At 47.0% G+C, this 22,157-nt stretch overlaps 1 protein-coding gene and 1 long non-coding RNA gene across 5 annotated transcripts in view; one reads left to right on the top strand and one right to left on the bottom strand.

Annotated features, from left to right (window-relative positions):
• Nucleotides 1-10,727, bottom strand: part of LOC132592454 (uncharacterized) — a 33,476-nt gene extending 22,749 nt beyond the window's left edge. For 2 of the 3 annotated variants that reach the window (XR_009557935.1, XR_009557936.1), the window contains exons 1-2: nt 10,464-10,727; nt 5,324-5,440 (exon numbers count right to left, since the gene is read on the bottom strand). This is a non-coding gene — a long non-coding RNA (uncharacterized LOC132592454). The remainder of the gene's footprint in view (nt 1-5,323; nt 5,441-10,463) is intronic. The other variant, XR_009557937.1, reaches the window with a different exon arrangement.
• CCN5 (cellular communication network factor 5) lies at nt 5,575-19,716 on the top strand. 2 transcript variants are annotated; one of them, XM_035123992.2, is made up of 5 exons: nt 5,575-5,695; nt 9,632-9,848; nt 12,393-12,644; nt 15,025-15,227; nt 19,190-19,716. In XM_035123992.2, the coding sequence occupies exons 1-5, from the start codon at nt 5,648-5,650 to the stop codon at nt 19,235-19,237; spliced, it is 768 nt and encodes a 255-aa protein (XP_034979883.2). In that variant the 5' UTR covers nt 5,575-5,647; the 3' UTR covers nt 19,238-19,716. The 2 variants fall into 2 exon arrangements, with proteins under 2 accessions (XP_034979883.2, XP_034979884.2); XM_035123993.2 differs by having other exon boundaries at nt 19,229-19,713.
• Nucleotides 19,717-22,157: the final 2,441 nt, after the last annotated feature.

Below are 22,157 nucleotides of genomic sequence, written 5' to 3'. Positions count from 1 at the left end.
ACCCAGAAGACCGGGCTGCCCCCTGCTGCCTTGCTTTCTCTGATGAACCCCCGCTTGAGGTTCTTGTCGATGAAAGCGCGCAGATCCTCCAGTTCCTGGTCTGACATGGCGTACAGCTTGGCTGGGGGTATCGTTGCCCCAGGCACCAGGTTGATCTGGCAGTCAAAAGGCCTGTGTGGAGGTAGGTGGTCGGACTCCGCTTCGCTGAAGACCTCCTGCAGGTCCCAGTACGGCTTGGGTATCGCCTCACCCCCTTTGACGTGCATGGTGGCCACCGTGGCTATCGGAGGCCCCTCCCCTGGTTGGTGCTGCATGCAATGTTCCAGACAAAAGTCCGACCCAAACGTGATGCATCTCTGGTGCCAACTTATGGAGGGGTCGTGGCGCGCCAGCCAGCTCATTCCCAAAACGATGGGGGGGTCTGAGATGGTCGTGACGTTGAAAGCCAGTGTCTCTGAGTGCCTTCCCACTGTCATTCTCATGGGGGGGGTTGATGAGTGATGGCCCCTCCCAGCAACTCTCTGCCATCAATGGTGGCCACATGCAGGGGAAAATCCAGCTGCAGAAGTTGGATCTGGTGCTCTTCTGCAAAGTTTCTCGAGAAGAAGTTGGCTGAGGCACCACTGTCAATTAAGGCGAGGACTGTCAGGGGATAGCCATTTGGGAGCGTCAGTGTGACTTCTAGAACCACTCCTGCTCTGGGAGGGGTGGGCTGGCTCTGCTCCTCTCTGTGCGGGTGGGCGGGCTGGGGCTGTTCACTGCTGACTGTGCCTGGCTGCTGCCCCTTGTCTCCTGCAGCCAGGCTGTCTCGTTTCCCTGCTGTGGTGCTACGTCAGTGGGGGAAGGTACAACCGTTCCCGCCTTTCCTTGCCACTCTCTGCGATGAGGGCAGTCTCTGACGCGATGCCGGGGGGAGTTGCAGAGAAAGCAATTCCCGCCTCTTCCCTCCTTGCGTCTTGGCGCCGCCGGGGTTTGAAAAGCCCGCGCGCGCGCTCCCCCAATCTCCATCGGTTCCGGCTCTGGGCTTGGTCTGGGCGGGTCTGGGGGCGGTCCCTGGGGTGGGGTTTGGTGATGTGGTCTGTCCTGAGAGCGTGGGAACCAAGGTTTTGCTGCGCGCGTCGCTTGTTTGTCATACCATCTGGATTCCTGTCTCACCCCCACCGCTAGCGCCGCTTTGCTGAGCTGATCCATAGTCTGCGGTCTAGGACCTCTTGCCAGCTCATCCTTAACGTCTGCATGCAAACCCAGGTAGAAGGCTGATTTCACTGGCTCACTGTTCAGATCCCACCCCAGTTTGTGCACCAGCATGGTGAATTTCGCCCAGTAGTCCCTAACTGTCGATTTTCCTTGGGTTAAGTCATGAAGCTCCTGTTTAGTGGCCTCCATTTCACTGTCGCTAGCGTACATTAATTTTAAAGCTTCTAGAAATAAAGTTGCGTTCTTCATGCAAGGATTTTTTTGCGCGATGAGCGGTCTTACCCATTCTCGGGCGGCCCCCGTCAAATGCTCTATGATAAAGTAGACTCTGTGCGCGTCATCTGGGAATTCTGCTGCATGCAATTCCAGCGCATAATTTATTTCTGTCTCGAATCCGAGGTACTCCCTCGGGTCTCCGCTGAACTTGGTGACTAGGCTCTGTCCCCTTCTCACTTGGACTAGCTGCGGCTGGGGTGCCCCCCCACCTCTAGCGGCTTTCTCCTCTTCCAACTTTTTCTGCAGGTCTAATACCATCACCCTTAGCTGTTTCTCAGTCTCCTCTTTTGTCCTCACCTGGTCCACCAGCTTGTTCAGCTCCTCCTGCGCCCCTCGCGCTTCCTCCTGAGCGGCATGCAATTGCTGCTGTGCGTGCGCTGTGAGGTTCTGTAGCTCCTGCTTCGCTGCTTCGGCCTCCAGCCTCCAATGCTCAGCCTCTTGAGCGCTCATCGCTGCACTCCAAAGTAGCCAAAAAAAGATTCGGGAGTTGCTGTCTGAGGGCTTGGTGTGGCTACTCTAGAGTAACGACTCCAGCATGGTCTTTTAAGGCTTTTATTAAGTGCTGATTATTTACAGTGTTCAGAGCAATGAAAATGCATCCTTAAGGTGAGGTGTCAGAACTCCCGAATGGCGATTGGCGCGTTTTCTTCCAGCACCACAACTTTGGCAGACCCAACCTCTTCCCCCTACGTTTGCGTCGCAATTCGGGAGTTGGGGGGATTGGCCTCCCCCCCGTGCGTCCAACTTCCTGTCCCACCTGAGGCATGGGCTCCACAACCCTGCCTGAGCCTCGGACACCACTTCCTGACTCTCCGCTGGAGGCAGAGCTCTCCTTACTCTCTCCAGCGCTTGGTGATGGGCTGGAACTTAAGATGGGAGGGACTTCCCTGTATCCCTTGTCCCTCACACAGGGTATATGGCAGCAGCAATCACATGAGGGTCAGGCCCAGCCAAAATCCGTACCCCTCGACCAATTATTTGAACCAATGACTAACCGCAACCTTACAAGTTGTGACTAATTGCAGTATGGTAGACAAAAACCACCTGACACCAGCCAATCAGTCAAGTGGCAAAATTCCTACCAGGCCCCTGAATACAGGCGACCCTTAGACAGGCACTGCAAGGTCAAAGCAAAGGGGCCTAAAGAAAGCGGAGGGTGGGCGGGAGATTCGAAGCGAGCAGCAAAGAGATAACACAAACTGCTCCTTCAGCTTAAACGTAGCCAGGGCTGTCAGTCAACAAATTGCAACAAGCAAAAATCCCCAGCAACAATTAAACCACCAATCAAGGCCAAATATCAGACCCGCCCCCAAACCCTTGGTCATCTTGTTAGCCCTGCCGCAACCCATGTTCTCTCCTATGGAGAGAACCTGCTTTCCCCCAGATGTGCCCTGAACTCTGGATCAGGGCACAACCCCGCTTGGGGAAAACCAACCAGAGGTCCATGGATTCCTTTTACAGGAATACCCGTGCATAGGGTTGGCTAGGAATCCTGTCACCCCTATCAACCGGAACCAGAGCCTATCCGTCAACCTTACAAGTTGTGACGATTTGCTACGCGGCAGGCGAAAGCCAAGTGGCACCCGCCAATCAGCCAAATGGGGGAAATTCCTGCCGTGCCCCTGTCCCAAAGACAGACGACACACAACGGCATAGCAAGGTCAAGCGCAAGCCCTAAATTAGGGAGAGGTGGGCAGGTGTTCTGATGCACTGTGTCCCGAAAAGAAGATCTCTAGGGTCACGTGCAGCAGTTAAATAGTGGTCCCTCTGACCCTTTACTGGCATGCCCTTAGCCCAATTGCTCCCCGTCAGAGGGACCACCAATAGGGTGTTGTGGCTGCTTCAATTGTCCCCGCCCCAACACCTAGGCCTGATTGCCGGGTCCCACCGAAACGCATGCCCTCTCTTGCAGGGAGGACCCAAATTATAAGATAATGACTACAGAAGGAAGTGGTGGGCTTGTGCAGAGCCATCGCAGCGCCCAAGTTGCAATGCTTTTCAATGAAATTAAGAGACACATTATTCTGTGGTCCATCATAGCCTTTTTCACAAGTCACCTCCACATACAGCCTAAATGGGGTGGGGAGCAAAGCTATTGACCTTATGCCCCCACCAACTTACTCTGCATGACATCTGCAAAGAGGATGTCCTGTTGCATGCTCATAGGATTTCATGTGATTGAGAACTCCATGCAATCTGGATTCCCTTTTTCATGTAGTGCCGAATTCACCAATGTGTGTGTGGGGGGGCATACCTGCCAAGTTGCTGTCAGAGAAATAAGGGACCGGGCCGGAAATAGCAGAACGGAAGTAGCGCTGCCGCCATTTTGGAACTGGGCGGAGCATGCTCAGAAGTGACTTTTGATGCTGCTTTGCCCAGTTCCAAAATGGCCGCCGCGCCAGAAGTCGCACTGCAGCCATTTTGGAACTGGGCAGAGCAGCATCAAAAGTCGCTTCTGAGCATGCTCCTCCCAGTTCCAAAATGGCCGCCGCGCCAGAATAAACTGGGAAAAAACAAAAAAAATCCGTTTTTTCAGCTAGGAACAGCTGGAAAAACAGGGATTTCCCGGGGGAAATGGGAGACTTGGCAGTTTTTTTGGGGGGGGGATAGGGTGCAATATGATGTCGGGGTCAGCAGATGCAGCCCCTCCTCCCTCCACTGAGCTGACAGGTAGAGGCAACCTTGTGAAGAGGAAACAAGTGTTCAAATAATCAAGAAAAGGTGCAAGCAATGGCAGCTCGTAAGCTGGAGAGGAGGGTAGCCTGCAGTCATTGAGCAATTATCGAGGCAGAATGGGGCTGGGCTGGGACATAGCATGGGTTGCTGGCACCCAAGGCGAGGCAAGTGTTGTGCCCCCTGGTGGACTGGGCAGCGGCCAGCCCTTCTCAGGCCAGCGTCCAATCAAGGGAGTCTCTCATTGCAAACTAGCCCCAACCTGGGAGCAGAGATAAAGCAGAGAAACACAAAGGCGACCAGGTCACATGGCTCTGGCAGTGCTTTACTGCCTTCCTCTTCCTCCCTTCCTCCTTGGTGGGCAGTGGTGGCAGCAGCCTCTCCTCCCTCTTGGCTGGCCCAGGGGCAAAGGGCACACAGACATCCTTTCACTGGCTGGGAGCAGAAAGAGGGAGCCCATCGTGGGAGTGCCTGGTTGCGCCTCCTCAGAAATGTTCACGCGGGGCCATAGCTCCCCTGCCCCCATGCTACACCACTGGAATGGGGCTCTGTGCACCAATGGGTGCAGCTATGGCTGCATACCCATGAGCTCCCAATCTGGCATGATATATTTGACCGGGACGCTGCTTGGCATTCAGGAGCATTGCCTGCATCTGGCACTGCCTTAGTTGCCCCTGGCGCCTCTAATGTTCCCTTCCCTGGTCTGGGTCTACAGTCATTGGCAGTGGTCAGCTGCTATAATCCAGGGGTCAGCAAACTTTTTCAGCAAGGGGCCGGTCCACTGTCCCTCAGACCTTGTGGGAGGCTGGACTATATTTTGGAAAGAAAAAAAATGAATGAATTCCTATGCCCCACAAATAAACCAGAGATGCATTTAAAATAAAAACACACATTCTACTCATGTAAAAACACGGTGATTCCCGGACCGTCCACTGGCCAGATTTAGAAGGCCATTGGGCCGGATCCGGCCCCTGGGCCTTAGTTTGCCTACCCATGCTATTATCCAACCTCTCTTGCAAGCTTCCACTTGGGTGCAAAGGTGCTCAAAGTGTGCAGGCTTCCACAATACACAGAACCTCTCTGCTCCTCAAAGATCTCTGTGGAGAGATCTCTCATCTTGCTGAGAGCACACAAATACACCGAGAAGAGTAGCTCTCCCATTAAAAGATACACTTACTGTTCGATACCTTTGCTGCTTCTGTTCTGCTTCTCTGCGATCAGCACAGCAAAACTTCCCTTCTGTGCTTTGTGAATGGGTTGCATGTTCTCACCTTGAGGTGAATGGAAATGTTAACTGGAATGTTGGGGGGGGGGGAGAGAGGAAGAAAAAGAAACAACTTGATGCTTGTCCAAACCTACTCGTGTTTATACTGGAGCCTAGGAGTGACATCAGAGCAGGGAAGAGTATAAACACTTGCAGGGCTTTACTCGCAGACTTTAAAAACTTCAGACACGCTGCTGTCTCCAAACTGCCTGGGGAGGGATGTGGTGAAGTGTCAGAATGAAACTCCAGCTTCTCTTGATCTCCTTCCTTTGTCTCCTTTCCAAGGTAAGGAAGCTGGGAATGTTTGTTTAGATAGCAAGGATCTTCCCCCCCTCCCCCACTTACAAAACAATTTATAATCAAGCAACTTCACTTTGGCAACTGGAATAATTAAAGGATGTCTTCAAACACTAATGTGTCTTTTTAGTGTGCATGCTTAAGTGTCACATCTGTGCAAACCATAGAGAATGTGCTATTGTGAATAAATGTTGAATGGCCAACTTTTATCCTTTAGCACCATTGTTCCCATATTTTAAATCCCTGTACTTGGATCTACTTCATTAATTGTGCCGGTACCAAAGTCATGCTTATGCTAGCTGAGGAGCCTGCATAGTAATCAATTAAATAGTTTCTTCTGCACACTCAGTTCTCTGTTTTACAACCTCAAGAGGCACAAAGCCAAGCAGCTGGCATTATTTTTCAATGTTGCTCAATTGTTGTCCAACTTTTGCTCTGGGAAATACTGAGAAGCACATGTACAGCTGATGCCTCCTGCAGGATTGCACAAGATGAACAACATAGTTCGTTTAACATGTACACACACACACACACACACACACACCAGAGAACAATTTAATCACTTGAGAGTTTTCCAGTGGTTTTAGAATACAGTACTGCTTCAGTTTCAGATTTTGGAAACACACCGTAAGTGCTGAGGTTGTTGCAGTTGCCTGTTTTTAAAAATATGTAAAGCATGGACTGGATACCTGTGTGAAAATACAACCAGGTGTTACTGAAGGACACAGCAACCCAGAAAAAAAGCCTAGGAGAGGTAAAATTAATCAGATCACAGCAGATTTTCAGCATATTTACATCCAAGAATAGCCTGTGGTGGAGAGCAGCAAGCCCATTAAAACAAATACTACACATCAACAGCTATAAGAAGCTGTGCATTCTATCCCAATGACATCAATCCCTGTTTGTTTCATGTTACAGGTAGGTAGGTAGCCGTGTTGGTCTGAGTCGAAGCAAAATAAAAAAATTCCTTCAGTAGCACCTTAAAGACCAACTAAAATTTTATTTTGGTATGAGCTTTCGTGTGCATGCACACTTCGTCAGATACACTGAAACAGAATCAACCAGACCCTTATTTATATTCAGAGGGTGGGGGTGGGTGGGAATGGGTGATGGGCTGATAGGAGTGGTGAACCTGTTGATGGCTGTTAACGACTGCTGATGACTGCAATTGGTCCTGCGGGGGGGGGGGGGGGAAGCAAGGCACAAAAGAAAGCTAGATCATATTAAAAGAAAGCTTGTTTCATATTATCAACAAACAACAAAAGAAACAACAAAATTATCAACAAAAGAAAGCTTGTTTCATATTATCCTAGGAAATATAAAGGCGTGGTTTGCTTTTCCTTACTGCACACTCTCGGTAAGACTTAATGCCAGGGGTAGCACAATTGATCAATTTTTAGATTATTCAAATAGCACTCCTGTGAGTGACTCTAGGTAGGTTTTGTTTCCAAATTCTGTGAGGGAGATGAAAGGGCATCATTTGATGAGTTACACTGCTAGAGATGCTGAACACATTAGCATCCCAATGACATTATTTTCTTTCGAATGCAAATAGATCCCCATAAAGAAGAAACACTGACAAAGAAGCTCACCTTGAGCAGATTCTTAAGAAGGCAGCTTCTCTTATAATCTTTCACCCCTGTCTACTGAGTAGCGCAAGTGTGAATTACCATAGACACTAGTCCCCTTTTCACTTCATCAGAAAAGGAGTGAGGCAGGCTGTATCCATACTAAACACATTGCTTTTTTTGGGGGGGGGGGTCTTGATTCACCACTTCCCTTCCCTGTTTGCTTTAAAGTGTCCACTGCCTCTCTTCTTACCTCAAGGCCTTACTCACCGGCAGTGTCAAGGAGTTCATTTGCTCATTCATTATGTTTTTATCCCTTCCTTCCTTTGCTGAGCTCAGGGAAGTGGTTTGCCTCCTGTGAGGCAGACTAAGTTGAATGGAAGAAGTATCTGAAGAAGTGTGCATGCACACGAAAGCTCATACCAAAATAAAAACTTAGTTGGTCTTTAAGGTGCTACTGAAGGAATTTTATTTTAAGTTGAATGGAGATTTGAGCCCAGGTGTTCCTGAATCTAACCTGAGTTGGCTTTTTTCATCTTTCCTCCCCATTCCTTTCCCCTTCTGTGCCATGTCTTTTAGTTAGTTATCCATTAAATGATTGTATATAAGCCACTCCAGAGTCTTTTTGTCTGAAGAGCGGGGTGAAGTTGCTATGCATAAATAAAAATGCTTGCATGTGCTTGTTTGAGATGTAATGCTAGACCACGAATCATTATTTGTTTCCTCAGTGTTAAAGCAGAGAGGAATGAGGAGCAAAGCACGAGTGGCGTACGGCTCATCATGATGTGTGACTGTGGCTCTAGTAGGGTTGTCATATTTTGAAGAGCAGAAAAGAGGACACATTTGCCTGACTTCTACTTTTAACTTTTAACACTCATTTTACATACCCATGAAAAAGAGGGCGTGTCCTGGGAAAAGAGGACATATGGCTAGAGTACTATCAGTGCCAACTGGTTGAATTTTATTTGTATTCCCTTCACTACTTAAATAATTCAATGATTTAATGATTTGTCAAGATTGAAAAAGCACTGTCGCTAAATCAAGCGTGGTGTTTCCAAACTAACAGTGTTCTATAATGTCACATTTTCTACAAAAAAATTAACATCTCTGTGCAGAGCACAGATCTCAAGTGTAGATGATTTCTTGTGCCCATGTATTTTAGGAAGCTAGGAAGATGCAGAAAACTATTTGTTTATCTTTCTCCTCTCCTAATTGATGTAACAACTTTACAAAGGCACAGAATTGTCTAGCCTTTGTCATGAGTTATGCCAGAGGACACTCAATTGGATACTTGCAGGGCCATCTCAAGCACGTTGGGCGCCCTGGCGCCGTGGTGCGGAGATCGCTCCGGTGCCCCCGCCCCACTCCATTTCTTGCCGCGGCTGGTGGGCAGGCGCCCTGGCACCCCGCGCCACCCAGACTACCCCTAGAGCCGGCCCTGGATACTTGTTCGATGCTGCTTCTACAGAACAACTAGCTGATACTAAACAGAAACTTACGCAAACATCTAAGTATATCCACCCCATGTTAATGTGCTTAATTATTCAGTCAGTGGTCAGTAACCAAAACACAATAAAGCCAATGTCAAAATCAAAGTTGACCATCAATACAGAGGTGAGCTTAGGTCATGTGATTCTCCTGGTATTGTTGTTTGTGAGAGTCCCTATCCTATTAACTGCTACGTATCCTTAGCTTTGATTGATATTTGGTGGGGTTCAACTACTTAGAGGAGTCAGTCGCACAAAGAACAGTTCTTGCCAAATCAATAGTTAGGCCTCTGCCTGGAAGGTGGCCTATTGTGCTCCTCAGCCGACCCCTGGAGAGGGATTATAAAGCAGAGTGTCTTGGTGAATTGTGCCCCAAAGTGTAGGGACATCAGAAGAGACCTGCTGGAGTAGGCCAAAGGGCCATTTAGCCAGCATGTTGCTCTCACTGTGGTGAGATACCTAGGGGAAGTCCACAAAGGAGATTCAAACTAAAAACTTCCTGACAGTAAGAGCTTTTTCGACAGTGGAGCGGTCTCCCTTGGGAGGCTGTGGACTCTCCTTCCTTGGAGGTTTTTAAGCAGAGGTTGGACGGCCATCTGTCATGGATGCTTTAGCTGAGATTCCTGCGTTGCACGGGGTTGGACTAGATGACCCATGGGGTCCCTTCTAACTCTTCAATTCTATGATTCTATGACATGCAAGACTTGAGCACAACAGCCCTCTCTCTACCTGTGATTCCCAGTAACTGGTATTCAGGGGAATGCTGCTAGTAGCCATGGTTTGTGTTCCCCAAAATGAAAGGCATTCAGTGTCACTATATCCTCGTTTCGCCATGTCCCTATATTCTCTCTCTCTCTCTCTCTCTCCAGGTGTATGCACAGCTTTGCCAGACTCCATGCTACTGCCCATGGATCCCTCCACGTTGCCCTCCTGGCTCCTCCTTAGTTCTGGACGGATGCGGCTGCTGCAACATATGTGCCCGCAGACTGGGAGAGCCCTGCAGCTATCTATATGTGTGCGACAGGAGCCAAGGACTTGTCTGCGATTACAGCGCTGCCCTGATGGGGAGAGGAGGAACCTGCAATTGTGAGCTATTCCTTCTTGCCTCTCTTTGCAGGAGCCCCTCTGTCATTTAGCGGGATGGAACTGGTTCCCTCGAACTGGGCAAAGCCAGAAATGTCTAATGCATACGGAAAGAATGCCTAAAAAGCTTAGGAAAGCTGCAGGGTGCCCTTGAGACACAAGAGTCCAATAGCATGTTGCACTCCAAAATCTTTATTAGATCTGTGAGTCGGGGCCAAAGTACATATGGCTAGCCATCATTCATGAATATCTTGTGTTTTAAAAGTGTTAATCGTAACTGTGGGAATTACAGGGTAGCAGGGAGAGGAATTTGAACTGGGACTGCAACGCTGGGGTGGATTTTTCAATCTCACATATTATTCTTTTCAGTTAACATCCCTCTCTCAAGAAGTTTCTATTGGTCCTTTACGGCAAGACATGCAGGTGTTGTGTAGCTTTTAATCAGGAAAAGTTGTGTGGAAAGGGTTAAAACTTTGTTCCTCTGTGCCATGGTCCTGATCTAAATTCCAGATACCCTGCTGCTATTATACTCATACCTAATAATTATGAACAGCTGTAGCAAGACAGAAAGTGTTCCATATCCTGAGAAGTACTAGTAAAGAAGAATATTTCACTCACCAAATAGTTAAGTGTCATTGTGACATCAGCACTCGGTGAACCAATCTTCTCCCTTTGCCCTCACCTCTGTTGACATGCGTGAAAATCCTGAGTGTCGAATGGCACATTGGTCCGCGCTGGCGATTCCAAACATTCACACCCTTTGGTGGACATTTCAATAGAAAGGGATGATGATGCTCTCACAGGGCCATAAATCAGAGGCTGTGACGACAGTCCTGTAAGTTGGTACACAGTGCAGGCTTGGCTTTATGTCACGACTGTGTCTTCTCTATTCTTCCCCTGGAGCTCCCATGGCAGCAGGCAGGAATGCAAACAAAACTCAGCAAATACGCCCCGATTTCCTGTCCTACTTGGAGAGTTCAGGTCAGCTGACAGGGATGTGAGTTAAACAAATATCAGCCTTTTACAAAATAACAAGACCTAACTTGGAGCAAAATGACTTTCCCGTTTTTTAAAAGCTTTCTAGAAAGAGCAGGAGACCTGTGACCAACTCTTGGAAAGATAGGGATCCCACACTCTGAGGATGGAGTCGGGCTTAGCTTGGGTATTAGTCCATTGGGCAATCAAACAAAACAGGGATATCAGAAGCTGCCAGGTCAGAAACCATTTATCTAGCTAGCCTTGTATTTTCAGCCCTAGCAGGTGGCACTCCCAAGTTCTCAGGCAGAAGTCTTTCATATCATTCCTGATATCATTTTAACTAGAGATGCCAGAAATTGCATCTGGAACTCTCTGCATGGAAAGCAAAGTTCTGTCACTGAACTATAGACCTCCATCCTAGCAGGAAACAAGGCTGTGCTTGTCAGGGGATCCAAAAAATGTGGTCTGTGGACCTTCTTTTGAGCTTCATTTGGGTGGTTTGTTCCATATCAGCAATAAATATTCATATTGTTTAATTTTCCACCAAGACGATCTGCAATTTTCAAATGCTCCTGGGCAGGGGAAATTTGGGAACCACTGGTGTAGATAGTCCTGAGCTTCCACCCTTCCAAATGAGCTGTTTATTGGGCATCCATCCTGGTTTGTTTGCCATGAAATTAGATGATGCCGCATCAAAGCAAGTGTTGTCCCAGACTTTCCACTGACTTTCCCTGCCACTTCCCCTGTTGCAAACAATCAGATCTTTTGAGGAAGCAGATTTGTTGCGCAACAGCTCCAAATCAGCTTTAATCGTGCAACATGTATTTGCAGGTGTGTGGTTGAATCCCACCTGAAAATTGCGGCAGTCTGGATGTCTTTGATAGACCAGTGGTCTGACTCCATATAAGACAGATTTCTATGTAAATTGTTTTGGGCTGCCATGTTCATATGAGTGCAGGAGATTCTTCAAATAACCTGGTCTGAAATTGTTCAGATTTCACTTCCCATTCCAACTTTGGAATGTTGCCAATGGATTTCTTGGCTTCTGAGCTTCTCCATGGAAGACTGTGCCACAGTGGAAAATCCAGATGGAAGGCCAACACAAGGCCTGATTGTGTAACTGCTTTTCACTCCACCTTATATTGTATAGCCAACCTTCTGGTTTGTGGAGTTGCGTCTGTAGGAGAATCTCTGACACAAAAATGTTTCTCATAATCATTAGGAACAATGTACCTCTCACCTGTTCTTGCAGTGGAAGAAGATATATGAACTCATCAGTCTTATAACTAGCCTTTTGGCCCAAAATGTTGAGTTTTAAATAACCTTTTTAGTTTTTTGGCTTTTAGGCTTAAATGTACTGCGTTTCTGACCCTAATTCCTGATACATATGTAGGGAATTCAGTGGAGAAATTCCCTCTCCAAAAAACAACAACGCAGAGCCAATTTCAGTTTCAGAATGTGGAGGTACCATATTCCATTGCTGATCATATTATGTAGTAGCTCTGTTACAGACTGAATGCCTACATTTGATTTCCCATTCTTTCTGGCTACTCCGAATGTGGACTACAGATGAGGAGGACGACGACAGCTGCGAAGTGAATGGGAAGATCTATCGGGATGGGGAAGTGTTCCAGCCAAGCTGTAAGCTCCAGTGCCGCTGCTCAGGAGGAGGTTTCACATGTGTCCCCCTCTGCAGCGAGGATGTTCGCCTCCCCACTCCAGATTGCCCCCATCCAAGGCGTGTGGAGATCCCAGGAAAGTGCTGCCAGGAATGGATTTGTGAAAGTCAAGACAGGCAGATCTTGCCAGATACCATGGCAGGTAACACTCAACAGGTCCTGGCCCACCTTTTCGGTCATCACTTTGTTGTTGAAGTTATGGCTCAAACCAGCCTTGCATTTAAGCACTAGCCTGGTAGCCAGAGCTGAAAAGGTGTTGTTGTTGTTGTTTAGTCGTTTAGTCGTGTCCGACTCTTCGTGACCCCATGGACCATAGCACGTAAATGAGGGGGTTTGCAAGGGTGGCTACTTAGACATTGCCAAAAAAAGAGGAAAGGCATTGCCTAAAGGGAGGCTCTAGAGTTTCCTGGAATATGCATGCACTGATTTATATTGCAGGTTTAGAAGTAATTGCTGTAATTTAAACAAGCACAACACATCTCCCCATCGTGGGGAAGACTGTGGCCAGGTGACTTGTATGTACATGCACAGCCTGCTGTTCAGGTGCTGCTGGTCTAGGCCTTAAAAGCATTTGCTTCAGAGGTTGTGCAGCTTAGATCCTCAACTGGAGTTAGATGATTCAGTGCACATTGGCACTTGCTGGAACTGAAAGTTCACTGGACAAATCATGTGCAGATTCCTCCTTCGGAAGACCTTGCTAAGAATGGAACCAAGGAGCTATTTCAGAAATCCCTGGGTGGAATTCAACCTTGCACTTGGTGAACATTCTATCAGTGCAAGTATTGCAGTTTACCAGATGGAATAATCCCCCCTGTCCTCACCCCACACACTGTTCTGAGGCTTCTCCTGACACTGAAATCCCAAGCCAATTTCTGGGGGCACAAGAGGAGGAAAGGTGGGAAAGCTCCATAGAGCAAGAGGAAGCCTTTGTACTGGCAGGACTCATTAGGGGCAAGCGATCCCCTCTTCTTCGGATTCAGTTTCCTATAACTCTCTCCTCCACCTCTTCTGTGAAAAGGAAGCCTGAGAGAACTTGTTTTTTCTGGGGTGGGTGATTTCTGATGACGATTATAAAAAAAAACCTCACCATCTTCCTCCTTATGCTTGTTTCTTCCCCAAATGTAAATATTGTTGTGTTGCTGCTCTCAATAAGTTGAGCTATTGGCACAGCACAAGTTGAGCTTTAAAACTCTGAAACCAAAAAACAAAACAAAAACATTTGGGAAACATTGTAGAACTACTAATAAAGCAGAATGATATGTGGACAGTCCAATATAAATCCACCACAAATCTTTCTTCTTTGGCAATCACTCATAGCCGAGTAAGATTGTCTTCCATAAACACAGTTTTAAGAGTGGGTTTGTAAGTGCCTGTGGAGGCCAATTCTGAATCCACATGTCCTTCCACAGTGGGGACATAGATTTCCGGGTGGGAGTTGATCATGGTGAGGGATTGCCAAGCGTGCCTTTCTCTTAGCACATTTCTCCCTTTCATCCTGAGTTTGAGCGTCTTCAAAGCCCATGACACCTTTGGTAAAGGCTGTTCTCCAATTGGAGTGCTCGCAGGCCAGTGTTTCCCAATCGTTGGTGTTTATACTACAGTACATTTATTTAGATTTGCCTTGAGAGAGTCTTTAAACCTCTTTTGTTGACCACTGGCATTATGCTTTCCATTTTTAAGTTCGGAATAGAGTAGTTGTTTTGGAAGACGATAATCAGGCATCCACACAGCATGACCAGTCCAACAAATTTGATGTTGAAGAATCATTGCTTCGACACTGGTGATCTTTGCTTCTTCCAGTACACTGGCATCATAGCTGCCAAGTTTTCCCTTTTCTCACGAGGAAGCCTATTCAGCATAAGGGAAAATCCCTTAAAAAAAGGGATAACTTGGCAGCTATGACTGGCATTAGTGTACCACAATATGCTGTTATTGCATCCATGACATGTTACAGAATAAACCTAAAAACAGCAACAACAACCCACCCCCAGTCTGGAGGAGGTCCTAATTCACAAAAGCTTATGCCACAGCAATGATTATGATGATGATGATGATGGTAATAACAATAATAATTTTATTATTTATACCCTGCCCACCTGGCAGGCTGCCTCAGCCAAACCTGTGAGTTTTTCAAATCCCAAAAAATTCCCTCTCATTTTTGCTACAAAACTAAGAAGGCTATCCCTCTGAAGGTTGTTACCACAAAATTTATGTGTGTCCATTTTAATGAAGCTTATTTCTTTCTTTCTTTCTTTTAAAATAATTTTTATTAAAATTTTCAATTAAACAACATCAAATCACATTGAAATTATTCCCAATTACACTTTATCCAAATTAATTATACAATTCTAATTAAAAGAAACATTCCAATTATACCTAATTATATTGAATTTTTCCGACTCCCCATGCCTCAGATTCCAGAGCTTCCTGCTAATCACTACTGCCATTTGCTCTTAATAATTTCTCCCTTGTGATTCAGCCTCTGATTTTAATGAAGCCCCTTTCTTTCATTCCCTGCTCAGCACAAAGGCTCCCTGGGACAGCGTCGATATTGATCCCCTATGCATGTGAACAGTGGAGCACTGAGTGGTCCGCCTGCTCGGCCACCTGTGGCGTAGGGATCGCCACGCGAGTATCTAACCAGAATCAGTACTGCAGGCTCGAGACCCAAAGACGTTTATGCCTCCTCAGATCCTGCCAGGGTCTGACGGGAATAGCCAGCATGGTAAGTGATGGGTCTGTGGCAGAATACGAGAAATCTCCACCAGGGCTGAAGTTGCTTTTTTAAAGGAGGGAATCCCCACGACATGGCAGGCATATGTCAGGTGGCTAATGTGGTTACTGTCACAGAGAATTTCTTGCTTTGGAGACAGAGCAAATGAGGAAACAGAACTAAAGGGCAGGAAAAAGGGGCTGGTCAACAAGCAAGTGAGGGCGAGGACAAGGGAGGAGGTCCTTTGATGGGGGTGAAGGACATTTGTGAGTGTGAAGCCTGGCTTGAAGACCATGGCTTGCTGAGGGACACAATGGAGAAAGGTCTGTCTGTAAATGAGCAGCCCAGCAAGCCAGCTTTTTGGTATGTTGTTTAGTCGTTTAGTCGTGTCCGACTCTTCGTGACCCCATGGACCATAGCACGCCAGGCACTCCTGTCTTGCACTGCCTCCCGCAGTTTGGTCAAACTCATGTTCGTAGCTTCGAGAACACTGTCCAACCATCTCATCCTCTGTCGTCCCCTTCTCCTAGTGCCCGCAATCTTTCCCAACATCAGGGTCTTTTCCAAGGATTTTTGGTATAGCTGTGGGAAATACATATTTGTGAAGCAAGCCCAGATGGTAGCTTAATCTGGAGAGCATGAGACTCTTTATTTCTGGGTTGTGGGCTCAAACCCCAAGTTGGGCAAAAGGATTCCTGCATTGCAGGGGGGTTGTGATAGATGATTCCCATGGGCCCTTCCAATTCTACCATTCTAGGATTTTAAGGTCCACTCACAGGCTAAGCGCCTAGGGCACCCCTGTGTTGATTTCCCACCCTCTCCTTCTGTAACAGTCTCATTCCGTTTTCCCTATTACAGTGGCAGAACCAGGGGGGAGAGATAGAGAGAGAGGGGGAGGATTGCTGGGGAGGGAAGGCACAGAGGGAGGAAAGTTCATAGGCTTACCTTCCAAGTCCCGGACTGCAGAATCCGGGACCGGCAACCGTGTGACAATGGAAGTTGCATCGACGTAACTTCCGGTGTGGCTTTGCCCTTCTATGGGCACAAAAAATGGCCGCCGCCAGCTTCAAAAATCGCTTGTATGCATGTCAGGAAGTGCGTTGACGCAACTTCCGGTGTCGCTCCGCCCATCTTTGGGTACCAAAAATGGCCGCCACTGACACTGGAAGTCACGTCTATGCACTTCCGGACATGCGTAGATGCGACTTTTGAAGCCGGGGGTGGCCATTTTTTGTGCCCATAGAAGGGCAAATCGGAAAGAAAAAAAATGGCCGCCAGCAGGAGAAAATAATGGAGAAAAACGGGAGACGAAGTGATACAGGGGACCACTGGGAAAAGGTAAGTAAAAACGGGGGTTTCCCAGGGAAAACGGGGTACTTGGCAGCTATGTTCATAGGGTGTGTGTGACCTTATACTCACGTTAGATTCCCAAAACAGGAATAATGTTCATTTTAATACTTCTGCCCTAAACACATTCCCTCTGCAGGAAGTCCAGCTGGCTTTGATGAAGTTAAGTTTCAAGTCAGCATGCATAGCATTGCAGCCCTAAATCTTAATGCCCAAATCATTATTCAGTTATAATTTGCATATGAAAAGTGCCTTTCCTTCAAGTTAGCCACAAGTGTCCAGTGAAGAGGGGGCACTACTTGTCTGAGGGGGTTGCTTGCTCCTCTGTTACCACCTATGTACAATGTGGATTCCCTCACTCCCACAACTTTGGATGTTCCTGGTGGGGTTGAGCAAATGCACATTTTGTTGGCATCAGGACATAAAGCAGCTTTTCCCAGCCTGGTGTCCTCTGGGCATTTTGGACTACAAATCCCATCAACCGTAGTCAGGGCTGATGAGATTTGTAGTCCAAAACACCTAGAAACTTAGCTGCTAAGTATCCCGTTGTTTGCGGGAAACCCCTGGATTTTAATCCGTTTTCCGCTGTTCTCCCGAATGGCGAAAAATCCCAGAAATCCCCTGGATTTCCTACCTGCCAGGGAGCCTCCATTTTGGGTGCTGCTCCGCCCATGTGTGGGCACCGGAAATCGGGCAGAGCGGCACCGGACGTTGCTTCTACACATGCCTGGCGGCCATGCTGCCACCACCAAGATGGCCACTGGGCATGTGTAGAAGCGACTTCCGGTGCCGCTCTGCCCGATTTCCGGTGCCCACACATGGGCAGAGCGGTCCCGGAAGTTGCTTCTACGCAACTTCCGGTGTCGCGCCGCTGCTGATCCCACATTTTTCAGTGGGAGACTTGGCAGGTATGCCTGGAAATCGGGGGGAATCTGGCATAGAGTAAATTTAGCCAGACATTATGGAGGAGGTAGTTCTTTATAATATTGTTTTCTAGTGCAGGGCAGGAGACATTTTAATTTCCCCCCACCTGCCACAGGGCCCCCCAAATTCCTATGACTAGCCTTGTCACCCACCTCTACCTAAACTCTTCCTAAATTCTCCATGGACCACTTAGCTGTGTGCTAAAGGACCGAGCACCTTAAGAAAGACATTCTCTTTAAGTCCGATATAAATTGTTCCAGCAAAATCAATACTTGCAATTCGACTGCCAAGCTCTGTAAGTGGATGAATCCCCAAATAGCAACGGACCCTCTGTGACCCAAAATGTAGCAGCGTGATTTATTGACACAGCTGGAGCTAAATGAGCTACCTGGCTGGATTTAAACTGGCCTGTTTTTTGGGGGGGAAGGGGTGCTGCTTTCCTCCTTGATTGAGGAGGGGCTCCGGCTCCACCAGGAAAATTTCGTACTTTATAGCTTCCAAAGTGTGAAGTTTCAAGGGCTGCAATGAAGGTTACTTTGCAAGATCTGGGTGCGGCAGTTGATAGTGCACTTTCTGGGGAATAAAACATTCATACTGATTTCCACACATCAAAAATATGTGTAGTGGCCAGTGTGGTGGGACAGAGCTGAAAGAGCGCCTTCTGAACACCAGTGTCGCTACAACTTACCTGGACGGGGCTGGTGTAGGTCAGGGTGCTGGCAAGCTTGGGGTTTTGAAGAAACACTGGTGGGAGCACCAGAGTGGTGCCAGGAGCTGGGATCAGGGGTAGGGCGGCAATAAATCACACAGCTTCAGTGAAATTAACTCTTTATTCAAGGAAACAAGGTCGACTTAGGAGGCAAGGCCTAGCACAACAACTTGTCCCAGTAGATCTTGCCCTAATGAGGCAGCTGTGGGGATGGAAGGTTGCCGACCTTCCCACAGTTGCCTAAGTCTTTTCCTGCCCCCTGGGTCCTTCCCAAGCAATCTGAGACTTCAGTTTTGTGCCTGTCTTCTTGTAAGTTGGTTTTGGCATTTTCTGTTCCTGTAAAGTTGATTCAGTTTGGATCGGCCCAGGCTGAAATGTGTTCATAGTGTCAGCTGTGAAAAACAAACCCAAATGGGGTTTGGGAAGAAAAAAATGTTTGATTTAAAGCCAAGGTCAAACTACATGTAACATTAAGCACATTTCTGTGAAAAGTGTGCTCAGTACCGCCACTTAAGTCATTGATCAGTCCAGGCAACAGATTTTTTACCTGAACGTGGCAAACATATCCTAAGTACATCAGAACCAGATGCATGAAAATAAACTCCAAAGAAAATCATACCCAAACTAGACATTATGCAGAAGACGACATTATTATTATTATTTTATTAGAGAGTCTGCCAATTTGAACAAAAGAATAGCAGTCACAATGAGCATCTCAACCCGTTCATATCTCACCATCTGTCTGGTCAAAAGGGCCCACCTTTCTTCTGTAAGGGAATAGATACAGAGACCCAGAAAAGCAGTTCTGGGAGGGATAATGTGATCAGGTGAACAACGGGAGGGGAAAATATTAAGCACCCCCTTCTCCCCCATTAAAACTGACAGCCTCCGAGGGCTGCTTCTCAATTAAAAAGAAACCCGGAGATTGGTGAGCTTTTCTCCCATCCTCTCTTGACATCTAGTTTGGCCCTCTCATTCAGCTGTGCTTTTTCAGAATATGTTGGAAATTCCACTGAGTGCGTTGCCTCCACAGAGAGGATGAGGAAGCCGCTTGTAAACCAGCCCGCTCCATTCAGAAGTTGATATACTGGCCTCATCCTAGCAGCAGGATCGTCACAAGTCCAAGATGCTCTCATTTCTTTGGTGATGAGATAACTGCCTAGAAACAGGGAGAAGAAATGACCGTCTTTAGCTGGGAGAGAGGAAGAAAGCTAAAGTGCAGCTCCTCATCGCAGCCGACATCTGTCTTCTCCCTTGATTCCCCTGCAATTATGCTAGACAATGTTATCGTTCAGCGAGGAAAACCAGACCATATGTTTTAATACTGTACAATACTGATGTGTTTAATGCCAGCTTGTGGCTACTATTATAAATCCATCCATTGGAAAAAATGATGCTTTGCAGCTGCAGTAATCTAAGGAACCATGTCTTGTTATTCTTTCTCTGTGTTATCATTTCACTGGAGAATAGTTATGGGGGAGCTGGGGGTGGGAAGGGGGAAAGCATCCACCATTGTTCAAACCAGGCTGTTGTTGTTAGAAATAAAAGAATCAATGCAATAATGAACTGGCTGAGGATGAATTGACCAGGGGTTGTTCAAGGAACTCGCAGTGAAATCTAATGTTTTGTGGCAAGCCCCAGGCAACATACAGCAGAAAATAGACCTTATTTGGTATACAAGAAAGGGAAGAACAGCAGTAGAAGAGAAACAGAGCATCTGTAGTAAAGTTCAAGGCATTCTTTGATGCCCTGTTCTGCTTGTGTAAACATGAATAGGGAGAGTGGCGCTGATGCTCTGAAGGACTGCTTCCTTTTGCTACAACCATCAACAGTTTTCCAAAGGTGGAAGGTCTATTTGACATTGCCGAAGGGTATTTATCATGCCTGTGACACCATTCATACTTTGCACTCAGAACAGCCTTTCGTCTTTATTGCTCCTAATTTATGGATTGGATACTAAAGAACTCGCAATATGCTCAAGGAAACTACCCAAGGAAAATCCCCAGCTGTGCAAAAGCCAATGTTCTAGTAATATTCTAGCAACCCGGCTGATGTGTTGTGGACTAACAGAGACTTCAAAGGTGCTCCCATGCACTATTTACTGCAGAAATGGAGGGCAATAGCCAATGAAGCCCATCAGCACAAGGATTTCTACCTGCACAATGGGACTTTCTCGCCTCTCCTTTTTCTACACCTTTCCCAGATCTGCTCTGGAGGCAAGGGAGAACCCCTACAACAGATGGGGGGCATGGGTGGGCAGAGATATCCTGACACAGATGGGATGTGTTACTCCACACTACTTTGGATGCATCCTATACCTAGAGGTTCGGGTCATCTCTGCCCAGGAGGGGCCACCACAAGCTGGTCCCTGTGCACCAACCTGAGATGGTGGGACTTGCTGCATACCATGGAGGCCTCAGGGTTTGTTGGGTAATGTGAGAAAAGGTCACACATCCGTAATAGCTTTATATTCTGTGGGTCTGCTCTTCTTCCCTTTTGCTTAATGCCCTCCTTCAGGGCCAGACACACCCACCTACCCCAAGACAAGCACCTGGCTTTTCGAACTGATGGCCCTGGATTAGGAATGGCAAGCACCGTTGTGTTTTGCAAATAAAGTCTGAAAACCTGTACTCAAAACTATCAGGAATTTCTTGGCCCAGGGGAAGAGATCTAATACAGAAGGTGTTGTCATATTTGTTTCCATGAAAAAATCAATTATTTTTGGATTGGCCCCAGAGAATAAGGCAATGATTATCCTGCTATATCCAGCAGATACCAAAAATAAACAGGACATGTTCAAGCTGTCACCAAAACAAGTAGGTTCTTCTTCTTCGGGTGCCTTTGGCATTTCTTGCTTTGAAAGGGCACCTGTCTCAAAATAAAAGGGGTGGGGGTGGGGGGGGGGGAGAGAGAATCTCCCTCTGAGCATCTTCACATTGTTAATGGAGGTGGTTAGGGACTTAGAAATAGAAGGAGTTAGAGCACACAAACACACACCCTTCCAAATTACCAGGCACACTACATAATATCCAGCCCCAAACCTTTTGCAGCCAGAGGCGAAAATAAGAGACTCAAAATAGAAAAACAATGCAGCAGAGATGGAAAGCCGTATGAAAACAAACAAAACAAAACTATTCCAAGCAGGCCATGGGGTTATCCAGAAGTTTTGTTGTGGTGATTGAAACTTCTAGCTGGACTGAAGGATGAAGTTTAAATGCCCTCTAATGGCCTTGCTCTAGATCTGCAGGCATAAAACTGGGAAATTGCGACTTGCCGTTTGAACAGTGATGAAGGCTAAGCAATGGACCTTAAAAAGAAAAAAAGCTGTCTTATCGTTTGGATCTCTGACAGCAAAGGTGCATTTCCTCTCACTGTGTTTCTTTTCTGTACACAAGCCAGTATTTTGACCCACTTTGGTATGAGCAGGAAACAGAACTGAGGACGGGGCTGGCAAGGTAAGAGCAGGACTGGGTTGCCAATGGTGACCATGATAAGGTTACTTTTAGGATCACCCATTATTATCACGAGCCAGATCCAGACATGTTTCTCAGATCTTTTTTCTGGCCCAAACAAAACACAATGTGGAACCCATATTTATCGACTTACACATGTGTCTACTCTTTTCCCATATAAGGTGGAAAGAGGAGCTCAAAGAGGCTGTGTGGACAAGGGGGAGGGAGATGGCCCCCACATTATATTCCTGTACCCAATCATTTCAGGCACTTTTATATAAGGAACACAGCAATATGCAACATTCATTGTATAGCAGCACAACGATATTTATTCAACAGCAATGCAAAACAAAAAAATAAGCAAAGCACATCCAGAGATGAAGCCCTGTTTGAATTCTCGTCCTTTCTGCGAAGCTGGTATATGTCTTCAGGCATTTTCCCATAGTCTGACTGGGCTGCTACTGAGAGAGCCATTGCTTTCCTTCCCTCCTGGTGAACTTCCAAGAGTCA

The sequence above is a fragment of the Zootoca vivipara genome, chromosome 7 (genome assembly GCF_963506605.1).
Source record: "Zootoca vivipara chromosome 7, rZooViv1.1, whole genome shotgun sequence".
NCBI classification, from domain to species: domain Eukaryota; kingdom Metazoa; phylum Chordata; class Lepidosauria; order Squamata; family Lacertidae; genus Zootoca; species Zootoca vivipara.
Note: the sequence above shows the minus strand (reverse complement) of the source record. Positions and strands in the feature narration are given on the sequence as shown.

What these genes read in the sequence shown, in the direction of transcription:
- CCN5 (XM_035123992.2), top strand. Translation starts at nt 5,648, where the DNA reads ATGAAACTCCAGCTTCTCTTGATCTCCTTCCTTTGTCTCCTTTCCAAG. An exon ending in TCCTTTGTCTCCTTTCCAAG is followed by an intron (nt 5,696 to 9,631) that starts GTAAGGAAGCTG and finishes CTCTCTCTCCAG; the next exon opens with GTGTATGCACAGCTTTGCCA. An exon ending in TGACGGGAATAGCCAGCATG is followed by an intron (nt 15,228 to 19,189) that starts GTAAGTGATGGG and finishes GTGCTTTTTCAG; the next exon opens with AATATGTTGGAAATTCCACT.